The sequence below is a fragment of the Aythya ferina genome (genome assembly GCF_964211825.1).
Source record: "Aythya ferina genome assembly, chromosome: 21".
Taxonomy (NCBI): domain Eukaryota; kingdom Metazoa; phylum Chordata; class Aves; order Anseriformes; family Anatidae; genus Aythya; species Aythya ferina.
In genome coordinates this window covers 1,549,764-1,564,977 of record NC_140319.1, presented here as the reverse complement: position 1 = coordinate 1,564,977, position 15,214 = coordinate 1,549,764, and the positions used below count along the sequence as shown (strand labels likewise).

The window sequence follows — 15,214 nt, the reverse complement described above, 5'->3', positions numbered from 1 at the left end:
CTCCTAAACACACATTTACAGAGAAAGCGCTTGTTGGTTTTAAATCGATGCAGATTGTTTGCTGATAAAGGGGCTACCCCTCCCCCCCGGCTCAGGGGGACAAAGCCACTTCCCAGGTGTGAAAGCAAGGGAAGCCCCCCCTACCCCCCCATCCCGCACTCTTGCTGTGTATCCATTCACAGCCCTGACCCTAATTAAATTTGGCAGGACCTGTGCACATACCCGAACCTCCCTCCTACCCCTAAAATAAAAAAAACCCCGAACCTCCCTGCACCGGCGGGCACCAAATGCCACCGTTAGTACCGGGGGGTGCACCCCAGCAGCCCCCCCGCTGCTTCTCCCACCTGTTCACGTTTCCAGCCCCCAATAAACCAAAATCCTCTTCCAGTCCCTTCTTCCACACGCGGCCTTCCCGACCTCGCAAGGCACCCACGCAATATTGCCACGCTGACGCGGGGTGGGGAGGAAAGGGAAAAAAATGGGGCAGAGCTCGGTGCTGGAAGCCCCGTGCAATAAAGCGGAGCTCAAGAGAAATAAAGCAGAGGAGGACACTAATAAAATATATATAATTAAAAATATATATATATTTTTTTAAATATGAAAACTCGCGCATCAGTCCCGCCTGCCCCTGCAGCTCCAGCCCCGAGCCTCCCCTGAGGGCAGCAGGGCCTACGCTCTCCCCCCTTACCCCCCTTTAATTTGGGGCTGCCCAAATTATCCCCCCCCCCCCCTCACTCTCCCCACCTCGCATCTCGCGGTGCGGGGGAGCATCGCATCACCCAGACGTGACCCTCCCTAATAAACCCCAACAGTCATAATAAATAACAACAACACCAAATAATAATAACTCGGTCTTAACAAGGATAAAAAAAAAAAAATAAAGTGAAGCCTCATGAATATATGCCCAGGGCTAGCTGGAGTGAGCCGTTTAAAGATGAAAGTGCAAAGAAATAAAGGCTCAATTTAATCTGCCTTAAAACCCTTCAACTTAACGTTTGTGCTGGGAACTCAGAGAGTGAGTACTGATTGGGGATAAATACATTTCTTAGCATGCCTTGGAGCTATTACACCCTTCTCCAACACAGCTCCCTATTCAACAGCCACAGTTTTCATTACCAGCTCTAATAAGTCTTAACATTATTAAATGCCAAGCAGACGATAGAAAGAAACAGGCTCAGGGTGGAAGCTTTCTTTAACACTTAAAAAGAGAGAGCATTTAGGGCTGTCTTCCCCTGGCTCCCCGCAAGGAGAACCCGCAAATGGAGCAAAGGCGTTTGTCAAGAGGAAAAAGGCCAAAACAAAGTTTCCCCTCTCCTCTTTCTCCTTCTCCCGTGCCGCCCCCATCCGCGAAAATAATGAAAAGGTGTTAAAAAAAAAATAGTAATAGTCAAAAACCCACAGAGCCACTCAGTAAAAGCTGAGCTGGAGAACAAGTGTCAGGAACGCATTGGTGGTTTTGTGGGTTTGTGGCAAACCTCGCTCTCCCTCTCCTTAAAAAAAAAAATAATAAATTGGTCGGGTGCGGGGGAAGAGACCTCCGAAGCGTATTGTTATTTCAGATTTAAAAAAAAAAAAAAAAAATACACAGCGCGCACTCCCCGCCTCTAAGTGATTTACAAGTTGAACGGTCATCATTTACCTTAATTGGGGCTATTATTAAAACATTTCGAAATGCACACTGGTGGAGGGACTGGGCTGTATTCTGATTATTTTTTAGCGCTCCCGGTCCCGAGGCAGCGGCGGATCCCAACGCTCCCCGGCACCCCCTGGCTCCGCTCCTCCGGCGGCTGTGGCTCCCCCCCGGCTTCGGGCTTTTGGGGAGGATTTTACCCCAACCCGCAGAGTCCCGGCGTCATTACGGGGCAGGAAAAACAACAACAACATCAACAAAAAATCAACAAAATAAAGAAAGCCAAGCACACGGAATTCGGGGGTTATCTCTCGGGATGGGCAGCGCGGCGCTCCGCGGGCTCCCGCACCCGAGTTGGCCCAAATTAGCACTCGACTGCAAACGGGCTGGGTTCCTAAAATCGGGGGCTCGTGTTTTGTCTGCCCGCGATATTACCCGCGCAGGAATGGAGCCCGTTCTGTTTTGCTTGTTGACACGCAATTCTGCATATTATTACGGAATAAAAAAGCCTCCAGCTACTGCGGTCGTGGTGATTTTGGGAGGGGGGGGGGGGGGGGGACGAACAGGGGAAAAAAAAAAAAAATCATCCCGCAGTTCCAATTTTTTTCTTTTTGAAGCTACGGGACCCGAAGAAAATAAATCTTTAAAGCCCCCAAAGCTCCCCCCGAAATAAAAAGAAATAAACCGCGGCGTGATACGGGGGGAGCTCTCCTCACACACAATGGACCCGATTTGCAAATGAGCATCGCCTATTTCCAAATCACAAGCAACATTTTGCAACGTCCAACGGCTATCCTTTTTCCAACAGACGGTCCTATAATATTACAAAACTATCTAACAGCAGGGAGTTTTGAATAATTTATCTCCCTTTCTTCCCTTCCTTGGCCCTTTGTCCAAACTTTTTCTCCTCCTTGCAGAATTTTGAATGAGAATAGACAAGCCCTCCCTCCCCCATCCCTTTACTCCATTTTTAAGGCAGCCTAGGGTTTTTCCCCCTTTTTTCCCCTTTTTCTTTTTTCTTTCTTTTTTTTTTTTTCTTTTTTTTTTTTTTTTCTTCTAATGTTTGCTTTTGTGGCCGGGAATCTTTTGCTTATAAAGGTTCAATAGACTTAAAGGTCTTTGTAAGTGAAGTTCATCTTCAAGGTTGGAAAAAAAAAAAAAAAAAAAAAAAAAAAAAAAAAGGATCGGACCCTTAAAGAACCCCCTTTTGTGCACCTTCATTTAAAACTCCCAGTAACGTTTGATGGTGACATGGAGAAGCTTTTCTCTGCCCAAAATTCACCGCACTTCAATATTCCCCACTCGCCCGCATTGTCTCAAATTGGGGAAAAACTTTGCAGTCAGAAACTCCACAAGCAATCGCCCTGCTTCCCACGCGTGGACGTGGGAGCGTTTCCACGCAGGACGGACTTTGTGCCCACTCCGTCGGCGATGTCGCGAAGTCTCCCCAAACTCCCACCGCTTTAACACCAGTGCGACCCTGACGGGCCTGTGCCATCGCCATTTTGCCATCAATTTTGAAGAGAAATAGCAAAACCTCTTTGACACGAGGGAATAAAATTCTGTGCCTGAACCACTACCTCCCTCTCCTTTAAGTTTCCCCTGTTTGACAAGCTTCAATCACATCCACTAAAAATACCACCTTTCCTCTTTGTGGGGGGCTGGGGAGCCATCTCCCCCTGCCCCCTTCCCCAGCTTGCCAAAACTAAAACTACAGAAGCCACACGGCCTGCTCCAGCTGCGTCTCGCCCCCAACCCCACATTTCCCCAGGCACAAGGAGCTTGAAAAAGTTTGATTTTTCATCCCACGAGAGGAAAGCACCAGCCGTAGGAGGTGTCACCAGTTCTCCCCCGGCTCCGCAACTGGCCTCAGGCCTTTCATCAGCAGCCCCAGCTTTATTATCCCTATTTATTATTTCACTCAGGGGGGCAGCCCCCCGCGTGCTTCCATCCACAGCCCCCCCTTGCCCGGTGCTGGTGGCTCCCACCACAGCCCCACAGCAGCGCACATCCTGGGCTCCCTAATTGATATTGATTGGCCAAATCGGTCAACTGTCAGCCAGAGTTTCAGGGGACCACTTAGAGAGCAGGAGAGAAATCTGTTTAACAAATTCATTTAGGAATCAGAGATGCCTCCCCCGGCCATCTCTTTCCCCCTTTATAAATAATTGACCTGGAGCAGCTGTGAGCAAAACACTGACAACTCTTCCTCCCAGGGATGGGAAAAGCATCCGGACCCCAGGGGCTGGGTACCACTGGACCCTGCCAGGGCAGCACCGCACCTTGACTCTGACACCAGACCTTTCTGGAAAGGCAAAAATAGAGGGCTCTGGGGCCAGCCCCTATTTGTTATTGATCTGAGCGGGCAGGGACATGTCCCTGGGCCCACCAGTCCCCTCCAGCCCAGCCCAGGGCACGCACGGCCGCCTCTAACCTTTGTCGCCCAGGATGCCGTCTATGCTGTGCTTGGCCTTCTTTTCCCCATCTTCCTCCTTCTTGTCGCAGTCCTCCTCTTCCTCTTTCTTCCCGAATTTGATGCGTAGCACACGGCTAATCGAACTCACTAAACCTCAGACAGTCAAAGACAAGAAGGCAAATATAAGCTGCCTGGGAATGCAACGCGGGAGCCGGTGGGGAAACCCAAGCCAGAGCCTCCCAGACATGCAGGAGCCCCCACAGAGGGCAGCTCACCCCCTTTCCCAGGGGCGCGCTGCACCTGCCTGCTCTGCCACACCTGCCCCAGTGCTTTTGGCTTCTCCCGAGGTGCCACGAGCCGATGGCATGGATGCCCCAGGTTGGATGCACTCCTCATCCTCCACCCAGAAGTCCCAGAACCCCAGGGGCTGTGTGCAGGGTGTCCCAGGATGTTCTCCCCCAGGGTTACCAACAGCTTGGTGTTGGGGATTTGGCTTGCACCCTATGGGGTACCTGGTGAGGCCTCACCAGCTGGATCCAGCCCCAGGCCTTCCTCTGGACCTCACTCTTGGGGGAACTGTGCCCTGAAGGGGAGGCTCAGCTTCCCCAGAGCAGAGGGAAACTTTTAGCCAGAGGAGCCAGGACCTAAAAAAAATGACCAGACCCTCGGCACAGCCCAAGACTGGGGTACAGCACTGCTTCCTGGGGGTGATGGGGAGCCCGGACTGAGAGAAGCACAGCTGCACGCATGCTCCCACCAAGTCGAGTGGGGCATAGACCCAGCAGGATCCCCATGACCCCCGGTTTGGGGCCTGCCCCATGCATGCTCTGCCCAAGGTGAGGACTCTTGGTACTTTCCAGAGAGATGAGATAAATTGAGGAAATTGTTTTTATTGCATTTCTTTTTTTTTCCAGTAGCTCTGTGCATCCAGGGCACAAACACTCCTCACCTCCACCTTGTGCTTATTTGCTGCAGCAGGGTTTACTTGGGGCAATCATTTCCCCCCTTCCCATTCAAAGTAAGGGCTGAGAGGATGCCTGCAGCCCCTGGGAATGCATTTGGTGTCAGCTGGAGATAACCATGCCCCAAAACAACTCTCTCTGGCCGTGGGGACCCTGCTGGCCAGGCTGCCTTCTCACCTGAGGGCACAGTGCTGCGGTCGCAGTGCCCATCCTTCAGCAGCCGGTCCCGGATCTCCCAGCTGAACATCCCGGGGTTCTCCCGCTTGTACTCCTCGATTTTCTTCTCCACGTCGGGAGTCGCAACCTGCTTTTGTGGTCAATGGCCACCAGTGTGTGCCCGCGTGTGCAAGTGCAGAGAGAGGGAAGGGGGGAGAGAGAAAGACCTTTTAATTGAAAAAATTAAGCCAGGCCGCTAGTTTTGGGGTCAAGAATAGGTATTTGAGGGGTGGAAAGGAGGAAAATAAAGCTGGGAGAAGGCACTCCTCTCCCACAGCTGTGGAGTCCACTCACCCCCCCCTAAAACTAAAGGCTCAGGGGGACAAGGAGACAGCAAGCATGGATTTATCGTGAGCCCGAAGAGGGGAAGGAGGCAGGGGGAGGGTGTGAGGGATGCTTTCGGGGGAGAGGGGACCCGTCGGTCTATAGCTCCCTGAAGGAAACCGGCTCACCCCCTCCCCGCGCACGGGGGCTGAAGCGAACCCTTGAACATGGGCCACTTGTTGCACGGGGAATCCCGCGTTCATTTCTTCATCGCCCGGCACCGGGCTCTCTCCCCAACCGAGCCTGCAAACTGCCGCTTGCTCACAGCCCCTTCCCCTCCACCTCCCCTCTACCGCTCCCCGTCCCAAAATCCAAGAAATCCCCCCCCCCCCGATGCTTCCTAACCTCAGGGAGTTTGGGGAGGCGGAGGGTGTGTGTGTGGGGGGGGCACCGGCCCAAGTTGCAGCGCGGCCCCCACCTTGCACTCACCCTGGGCTTGCTGCCTCCGATGGCCCCGGGCCGGATGGAGCCCGTCTCCTGGTACCTGCAGAGGATTTTGGAGACGCAGCCGTGGGAGACGCGCAGCTGCCGAGATATCACGCAGGGCCGGATGCCGTGGTGAGCCATCTCCACGATTTTGTGGCGGATGTGGTTGGGCAGAGGACGCCCGTTGATGAAAACCCCTCCGAGCTGGTTCACCCGGCCCTGGCCCAGCGGGGTGGACACTGGAGCACGGAAAAATAAAAAATTAAAAAAAAAAAATGGAGAATCCGGCAAAACGCGGCGCGTCCCTCCCCGCACCTCTAGTTTGCACCCCCGGCTTTTGCGCCCTAAAGCCGGGCAGAAACCTCTCCTAGCCCTTGGCCTCGGCTTTTGTCCCGCATCCCCGACGCCGTGCCCTGGGAAAACAGGAAAGTTTTCCCACCGAGGAGCCGAAAATGAAGGGTCCCGGAGCCGCACTCCCCCATCTCCCTGCTCTCCCCGAGGTGCTTATGCGTCTGTACGTATTTTTGGCATTTCACGCGTACGTTTTAAACCAGACCGCCGGTGGAAATAGGAAAAGATTTTTAAAACTGCATTGCAAAGCTAAAAACAAACAAACAAACAAAAAAGTTCCCACTTCCCACTAAGGCGCTCTCCGCTCCTCGCTCCAAGTTACGGGCAGGCGGATATCTGTTTGCAGGCAAACTTTTGTAAATAACCCCTCTAAATACCCCGGAGGGGTTTTGCCGGGCTTTGGGTCCGGTTTTAGGCACGTTCGAGGAGCCGCGATGGGCGCGGAGCCCCCGCCGCATCCCCGGCACCTTGCGCGGCCGGAGCCGCTCCCGAGCAGCGCTCCCCTCCCCGGTGTGCTCCGCATCTCCCGAGGTGGATCTAGCAGATTAATACGATTTCACAGGTTCGAAATTAGGGAAGGAAAAAAAAAAAAAAAAAAAGGAAGAAAGGAAGAACTCAGCTGCGTAATTTGCAGAAAGGCTGGAGGGGGCGAAGGGGTGATTTTCTCTTTACAAAGAAAAGTCGATTCCAGAAATTGCCTCGCGATTTAACAAGAATCATGCACCACTAATTCAAAGTCACTTGGCCAGCACTCCCTGGATATATCATTATCGACAGATAACACTCGAGTGGCCAATTTTACATTCAAGAGGCACTAAAACCGCCGGCCGCTCTCTCTTTTCATTATTCCCAGTCATGTTGTGCAAATATTGTTGTAATCCTTTGATCCTTTCCCTTGCCGTCTGTTTTACTTCATTTGCTACAGAAAAGCACTTCAGCAAATCCCCCCAGCTTGTATGTTTTGCAGCCTGCGTGGCTTTCCACAGGTTTGAGTTTCGCCACTTGATCACGGTCTGTATGAAATTCTCCCGGTTAATAAATGCGGGGAAAGGGCTCCTGCTCTAATTTTGCTTTCTTTTATTTTATTCCCTCGCACAGCCTTGGGCAGAAATAATAACCCGGGTGCCGGGTGCCCACACAAAGGGAAAGCAGACGACCGGGGAAGTTGGGAGCTCTGCGAGGTGGGGATGACACGGGGATGACACTTCGCGAGGTGACAGCTCCCAAGTCCCCCCCCGTTTCCCCTCACCAGCCCCGGCCAAGGCCACACCGCTGCCCGCTCCGCGCTGGAGCCGCGCGTCTGCTCCCGGCTCCAGCAGATGCTCTGGGCTTTGGGTTCTGCTTTCCTCGGGAAAAGTTGGAAACAATCACTTCGGTTGTTTCTTTTTTTTTTTTTTTTTTTTTTTTCCCCTTTTCTTTCTTTTTTTCTTATCTCTTTAGGGCTGGGACTTTTTTAGGGGGTCGAAAGAAAATATCGGAACGTGCTCCCCAAAACCTGCATGCTGCCTGTAACTATTTTAACAGGGGAGGGAATTTCGGGATGCAAAGCTCGGAAAGGCGCAGAGATGGAGCCCTACAGCTGCGTGGGGAAGGGCACGGCGTGGGAAAGCGGCTACACCGCGGAGAGGAGTCGGATGCTCGGCTCGGGACCCTCTGATTTAAGTTGAACTTCGAGCCCACCCAGCCCGGCTCCCCCCTTGTGAAAATCCACCAGAAAAAAAGCAGAAAAAAAAAGGGGAAAAAAAAAAAAAAAGAAAAAAAAAAAAAAAGAAGAAGAAAATAGGCATTGCGGGGAGGGGGGGTGGTGTCCCAGACCTACCTTCCAAGGGGAAGCCGGTGCGCGGGTAGTTTTGCCCCGGAGCCGGGCGCATCATCCGCGGCACCGTCCCGGGCAGAGCTGCCATGGCGGGGCAGGCCGGGCGGTGGAGGGGCTCCGCTGCGAACCGGGGGCACCCCCGAGCCCCGGGCGAAGGGAGGGAGCTGCGGGGTCGCCTCTCGTCGCCCTCTCCGGGGAGGCTGAAGGGTTCCTCTCTTCCAGCCCGCGGCTGCAAAACAAGGGAGAAATCATTGCTCCGAAAATAAAAAGGATAAGAATCGAAATAATGATGATGATGATGATAATAATAATAACAAGGGGGGGGGGGGGTTGGGGGAGGGCTCACCCACCAGAAATTCCTCTTAAAGTTTTAGGGCTATGTCACGACCGGCCTGAGCGGGCGCTCCGGAGGAATGTAACCCAGGCTGCTGGGAGAAGCAGACACATCCAAAGTTGCCTCGGTGCTGGGCTGGGCTTAGGGATGGGGGGGCAGAGAGGAGGGGGGGGAGCCGACTTTCCCCCTTATTTCGTTGTTGCTGCTTTTTTTTTTTTTTCTCCCCCGTTTTTTATTTTTTTTTTTTCTGGTGGTTGGTGCCTGTCGCTACGGGGATGCGGGGGAGAGGGGGGGGAGCCGGAGGGGAGAAGGGGGGGGTGTCAGAGGGAGGTTTGGAAGTTGTTAAAGAGCCCAACTTGGGTCGGTGGGGAGGAAGAGCGAGCCCCAGCGCTGTGATAGGCTCCAGCTCCTTTCTTTTATTCATCACCGGGGAAGGGGGTACCGCGGCGGGGCCGAGGGACCAATAAGAGGCAGCAGCTTCCCAGCGCGCAGGCAAATCTACGGGCTCGGGTTATTTTTTTATATATTATTATTCATTACTAGGCTTGGTTTCCTTTTGATGGAAAGCTGGGGCTCTCCCCCCTCCTTTTTTTAATTTTTTATTTTTTTATTATTATTATTAAATACAGTGGGGTGAAAGCAGGGAGGAGAAACTTTAGGGAAAAAAAAAAAAAAAGGGTTTTGCCTGAAAAAAGTTGGGCGCGTACCAGCCGGAGCATCCCTGCGGTTCCCAGCGGGGCCGATCCTGCCCCAGGTTCAAAAAAAAACTCCCCCCGAGCCTTCACACCCCCGGTTTGAGGGGGACTCCTACCCTTTGAGGGGGGCTTGTATCCTTTGAGGGGGGTGTCTTGCCCGTTGTTCCCGCTCCTCATGGACTGGGGAGGGGTCGCACCTGCCCTTCCCCTGAGCAAAGGGAGTGCCCCCCTCCCCCCGAGCTCCCCGCGCGCCTCCCTCATTAACAGCCTTAATTAAGCGGGGCTGCTCAGCCGGGTCCTTTCAGGAGGAGCCGAAGGGGCCGGGTTCTGCCGCTCGCTCCAGGTGCCCAGGGCGGCTCCCGGGGCCGACCAAATCGGCGGTGTTTTCCCCCCAAAAAAGTGGGAGCGGGGCCGGAATCCTCCTCGCAGCGGGGCATGACGCCAGGGCTCGCGAACCCTTTTGTTTGCAGCTGTAAAAAGACTTTCCGTGCAAACCGCTGGAAACTTCTCTTTTTCCCTCCTTTAAAAAAAAAAAAAAAAAAAAAAAAAGCGTCCTGGGGGGAAATGAAGCAGCCAGCCAGCGCTGCTTCTGACCTGTCTGGACCCAAAATGTGGTCCCTAAATTATCCCCTGCCCCCCGAGGGCACCGCCACCCCTAATTACACCCCCCCCCCTCTTTTTTCACTCCCGTGCTGTCTTCTGCAGCGTTTGCTTTGAAATTAAAGCACGGGCAGACCCTTCCCAGCCCAGCCGCATCCTCATTGCTCCCACTCTTCCTCTCCCCCGCCTCACTGTGAACCCCAATTTTATATTATTTTTTGTATTTTTTGTTTGTTTGTTTTATCGCATTACCACGTTTAAACTTCGTCCCCCAAAATCCTCGGGGAAAAAAAAAAAAAAAAAAAAAAAAAAAGCTGAAATTCTTTCCAAGGTGTCAAGTTCCTCCTAAAGTCTCCTAATCTCGGCGCAGCCCAGCGGTTGGGGCTCCGGCAAACGAAAATAAGGACACTTCACCCCCCTCTGCCCCAAAAGCGCCAATTCCCAAAGTTTTAGGCACAAAAATAACGGGCAGCTAGGGGGAGAGGGCAGAGAGGGACCAATTTGGAGCCCTTCTCAGCCGCATTCCTCCAGCGCAGCTGTAATTCAATTATTTGCCTTTCATATGGTTAGATGGACAGAGCCTGGGAATAAAGTTGAAAATTAAACGTTTCTGCTCCGCCGGCACCAAGGGAAGAGAAGGGAAGCGGCCCCGGGTCACAAACCCCTCCCGGGTGCGACGGGGGGGAATTGGGTGAAGATTGGACGGTTTCGGCCCAAACTTCACTTTCTCCTCCCGCACGCCCCCGGGAGCCGCCTGAGTTAATTTTGGGGACACGGCGACAGCCCCCGGGGTTGCTTCTCGGGCTGGGGAGGGGACGGGGGGGGGGCAGGCGGGCTGGGGGCGGCACTCCTGGCGGCGAGCGACTTCACAAAGCATTTTTCCAACAATTAAGGAGTGTGCAGGGGTGAAATGGCGATTTCACATGCAGCTCTGGGGGCCGGGGGTGTTACCTGCGCGCCCAGGCAGCGAGCTAAGAAAGTGGGATCCCCCTTGTTTTTTTATCACCCCCCCCCCTTTTTTTTTTTTTTTGGGGCCAGTGCTCTGCTTCATTACCCATGCCCACAAAAGAGAGACCCCTTCTTTTTTTCTCTCTTGGGAGCAGCAATAGATTAAAACAAGCATCAATCAGGAAAGGAGCAAGTAACCGCCTAAAGGAGCAGGGCAGAATTCCTCCCCGCTCCCCCATTTCCCTGCGCATCTCCATGGTTTCCTAAGGTATGTTTCTGGTTGATAAATGCCGTATTTCGCTATTCCCTTTGGAGAAGCGACTTGTAAATCAGCCAACTCGTGAGCAGAAGGAATGGGGTTGGAGTTTTTTGGGGGGCGCATCTCGCCCCCTGCCTCACCCGCCTACCGCTGCCAGGGGAGGGGGCTGGATCCGGGGGTAAAAAGATTCCCGGAGGGCAGAGCCCTGCGGAAAGCCGCGGCCAGGTCGCCCAGGAGGAGGCCCGGAGCCCCCTCCCCGCCAGTCGCGATCCCACCACGCGGTGTTAATTGCGATGCTCTAATAAAGTTTTTTTTTTTTTTTTTTTTTTTTTCCTTCCCCCCTTCCCGATGCCATTCAATTTCTAGAGCGATACAGAGATACAGATCTAGAAAGGAGAAAGCTGCTTAGAAGCTAAGTCAGATGCGGCTCGCCTGTTCAGCTAGTGAAACCTGAAGAATTTGATGGTGACTCCCCCCCCCCCCAACAAGTAAGATGCAAAAGAGAAAAAAAAAAAAACGCCCGGGGATGAATTATTTAATGAAAAGTTGCTACCTTCTGCAATTACAAGAAGATTACTAATGTGGGAAGGTTTTCCACTTGAGATCTCAACGTAATAAGCATTATTTTTTTAAGCGATTATCCAATAAATCTCTCTTTAAAGGGCGATAAATCCACCTTGAAAACCGGGGATTTAAAAAAAATATTTCTGAGGGACTTCCGCATTTTTTAAAATGACCATTGGAAAAAAAAATCAAGAAAGGCAGAGTAGCACATTCAGGCTGAAGTGTTTGTTTTGTCAGAAAACCCGGAGAGGAGAGAAGGAATATTTTCAGAGCTCAACAAGGCAGGCTCAGGAAAGCAGGCTGCTTGTTTGAAAAGGCAGCTCCAAGCTGGAAGAGCGGAGTGCTGTTCGCAAGCTCCTTCCCAGGGAGGCAAAGTTAACATGCACATATGCTCAACATCACCAAAATTTTTTTTTTTTTTTTTTTTTTTTTTTTTTTTTATGAAAGCCCAGGAGCTGCCAGATGAAGCAGATGCAGTTTGGGTGCAGGCATTTGGTGCCTGCTTCCGCTCGAGCCTCCTGGAGCCCCACAGGCTGAAGTGCCCATCTTTGCACAAGCAAAGTTGCAGGTCTGAGGAAAGCCTGAGCATCCACGACCTTCAGGCAAGACAGCTCCTCGAAGGGGCACACAAACCACATCTGCTGCAGAGATCTGCTTTTTGCTACGGGGGGGGTGGAAGCAGAGGTAGGTCAGGGAGCAGAAAGCTAAAGTCTGGATGCTCTGCTTGAGTGCAGCCCCTCAATAGCCTGGTGAAAGCGATGCTGCTCTCCAAACCTTCTTCCTCCGCCTCCCCTCTTCTTCCTTGGGGAACAAGCCTCTGTTTGTTTGCAAGAGATGCTCTTAACATCAGTGCTAAAGAAAGTCCCATGCATTTACACCATGGGCTTTTCTGAAGCCCTGAAGTGGGGAAGGAAACAGTTCTTACCTCCAAGACTGTTCCTAAAGCAGTTTGCATTTTTTTTTCCTAGAGCAAAATGCTCATGCACCAGTACAAATCTTCCACACAGACCCTGCAGCTTCGCAGGGAGCCCAGTTAGCCATGCTGTCAATTTGTGCATGCAACAGGAATTCTTCCCCCACCCAGGGGCAGCAAGAAAAAACCCAAGAACAAAACTCCTCCAACTTCGCTCCCTGTCAGAATGCCAGACAAAAGCCAGTGTCACAACACCACTGGGTTCCTCGGATCTGCCTCTCCACTGGGTCAGGTTTAATTTGCCCAGAGTGCAGTATTAATAGGATGTAAGCTGTGCCCTGGAACAATTACCTTATCAAAGCATAACATCTATGGAATGAGTAAAGTATTTTCATTAAACAAATCAAAATAATAAGGCTGGCAATGGCCTTGTTCATTCTTTGAACCTGTAAGTGGCTTTAGAGATATTCAACAGTACCTCACCAACTTCTACACCACTGGTAGTCCCTGCTTAGTTTTTCTAAAGAAGATTAACTACCCCTTGCTAAAAGGCTCACTTCTACTTTTGTCAGGGTGCACAGACTAATTGGGTTTACCCTGCATACAACAGGATCCCTGTATTCCCACTCCTGGTCTCACTTCCCTTTTCATGTGGTTTTTCAAGACAGGGAGAACGCTTTGCTCCAGGCATTTGACTTGCTCAGCATTATGCATTGACAGCAGCATGCTCCAGAGGGCCTGACCGCATGGGAAGGGTGCCCAAGCACAGATGCTGCTGGAGCAGGGTGAGGGTGCAAGCAAAGAGGGGTTTTTCCTCTTAGTTTGCACCTTCCTGGGGTCAGCAAGTTGCACATTTCAAGGGAACAGGCTGGCAGAGGAGGTGGCGAGGGACACGGCTGCTCCCAGCAGGGATGCACTGAGGTCATGCATTTAAGAGCCAACGTGTTTTAAAAGGAAAGAGGACAGTTTCGAAGCAGGGGCTAGCACATTCCACAGGATCATGATTTCAGGACACTGTTCTTTTTGAGATGCTCAGCTCCAGGCATGTTGAAGATGGATTTGAAAAAAAAAAAAAAAAAAAAAAAAAAAAAAGGAGCACCTGCTCTCAAATAAGTCAAGATGCCTCTGCACTGGATGTACATCCAAATCCCTCATTATCTGGAAATAGCAGCTCATAGCTCACCTGTTTCCAGATTAGTCCCACTCCAGTGCTCAGGGCTGGGTCTGCAGCAGCACATTTCTCACCCCCATAAGGATATCACTTTCTTTCCACTGATGGGCAAAGCAGACCCAGATACCTGTGTGCAACATCCAGCTGGTCTCAATGCACCCCCAGCTGTCTGAGTTTTTTGGAAAGCTGAATCTCCACCGTAACTATAATTCACCTTCTCCTTTCTTGAGGGCGGACCTCAAGCTTCGTGAAGCTCTTGGAGATCGTCAGCCACGAGTCAGGTAAATCAGAGCCCAGGACTAGGCTGCATCCCAGCCCACAGCCTGGAGCTGGATTGCTGTCAGCATAGAGGAGAGCACAGCAGCAGCAAGAAGACCTGGAAGGAGCTGTGTGCATGGGGGGACAATGTACAAAGGGGTTGGCTTGGTCCTTCCTGACATGCAAAGAGTCAGATGGAGCCAAGCTGCATATTTGTCTGGGTGAATTAAGAGCACAATCCTCTCTTCCCAGAGGGAGCAGTTGCTTCATATTTATACATTTAGTTTTACAGGTGTAAAATAGCTTCCCTTTATGCTTATATAATAATTTTTCATTTGAATTTCAAGGCTTTATTCCCTTCTTTGGATTCAAGTCTCCTACCTGAACCTGATTCTCCATATTGCCATTAATTCCTTCATCACAGAAATGAATTCCATTTAATTCTCTATAGTCGTTGTTAAGGTAGATCAAAAAATGCATTTGCAAAAGCTTCTTCCCTTTCTCCCACATAGTTTCCAGATCAATGGTACCCTGAAAATACTTGAACTTGAAGCCTTGTTACTATTCCTCTCCAGCTCCTCTCATTGCAAGAAGGAAAAGGGAGGTGAGGGGGTGTCAGAAGCTCCCCACTTGCTCCCAGCAAGGTTCCTCATCCACCCCAGCAACAGGTACAGCTCAGCTGCAGCACCAGAGCCTTACCACAAGGCAAGGCCAGGCACCAGAAGGGAAGGAAAGCAGCGGATTTCAGGGAAAGCTTCAGGCACCTGGGTTGTAGGAACACCAGACTTGCTCTCAGAAGCACTGGGTAAGCACAGCACCTCCGTACAGCTCGCCCCATTGGCAATAAGTAGCTAGAGAAGGCTTTTCTGGCTATATATTTCTGATGGAGAGTAGCTGTCCTCAAGAACAAAGGAGCTGGTACATAGAAAGGGGCTCAGAAAAGCAAATAAACAAAGGAAGAAACTCAGTCCAGCGTCTTTGCACATATATGTATAATGCATAAGGTGACTGTATTCCATGTGGTGCCCCAAAGCCACCACATCTTTACACCATGTGGCATGGGAACACAGCTCAGATTACTGAAGTGTCAAAGGAAATAAGTAAATACTAGCAACACAGAATTTATACAGACCAGGTTAGCTCTCAAGAAAATTTGCACAGTCACCTTGGGCTTGCTGCTGTAGCTCAGCAGTTATTCAGAGAAGCTACTCATTTCAAGTCCTCCATTTAAAGTTGCTTAGCACCCTGCTATAAGAACTGCTTATAATGCCTATTTCAGGTCAGATTTTTAGTTCTAATACTGTATAATTAGAAGCGTTCCACTACCAACC

At 51.4% G+C, this 15,214-nt stretch overlaps 1 protein-coding gene across 5 annotated transcripts in view; it reads right to left on the bottom strand.

Annotated features, from left to right (window-relative positions):
- PAX7 (paired box 7) overlaps positions 1 to 9,300 on the bottom strand; it is a 100,671-nt gene extending 91,371 nt beyond the window's left edge. The window contains exons 1-5 of one of the 5 annotated variants that reach the window (XM_084495382.1): positions 9,183 to 9,300; positions 8,145 to 8,370; positions 5,978 to 6,213; positions 5,186 to 5,315; positions 4,065 to 4,199 (exon numbers count right to left, since the gene is read on the bottom strand). In XM_084495382.1, the coding sequence (XP_084351508.1) occupies positions 4,065 to 4,199; positions 5,186 to 5,315; positions 5,978 to 6,213; positions 8,145 to 8,370; positions 9,183 to 9,194 (739 nt within the window). In that variant the 5' untranslated portion in view covers positions 9,195 to 9,300. Of the gene's footprint in view, positions 1 to 4,064; positions 4,200 to 5,185; positions 5,316 to 5,977; positions 6,214 to 8,144; positions 8,371 to 8,491; positions 8,622 to 9,182 lie in introns of those variants that run through there. The other 4 variants (XM_084495384.1, XM_084495383.1, XM_084495385.1 and 1 more) reach the window with 4 other exon arrangements.
- Positions 9,301 to 15,214: the final 5,914 nt, after the last annotated feature.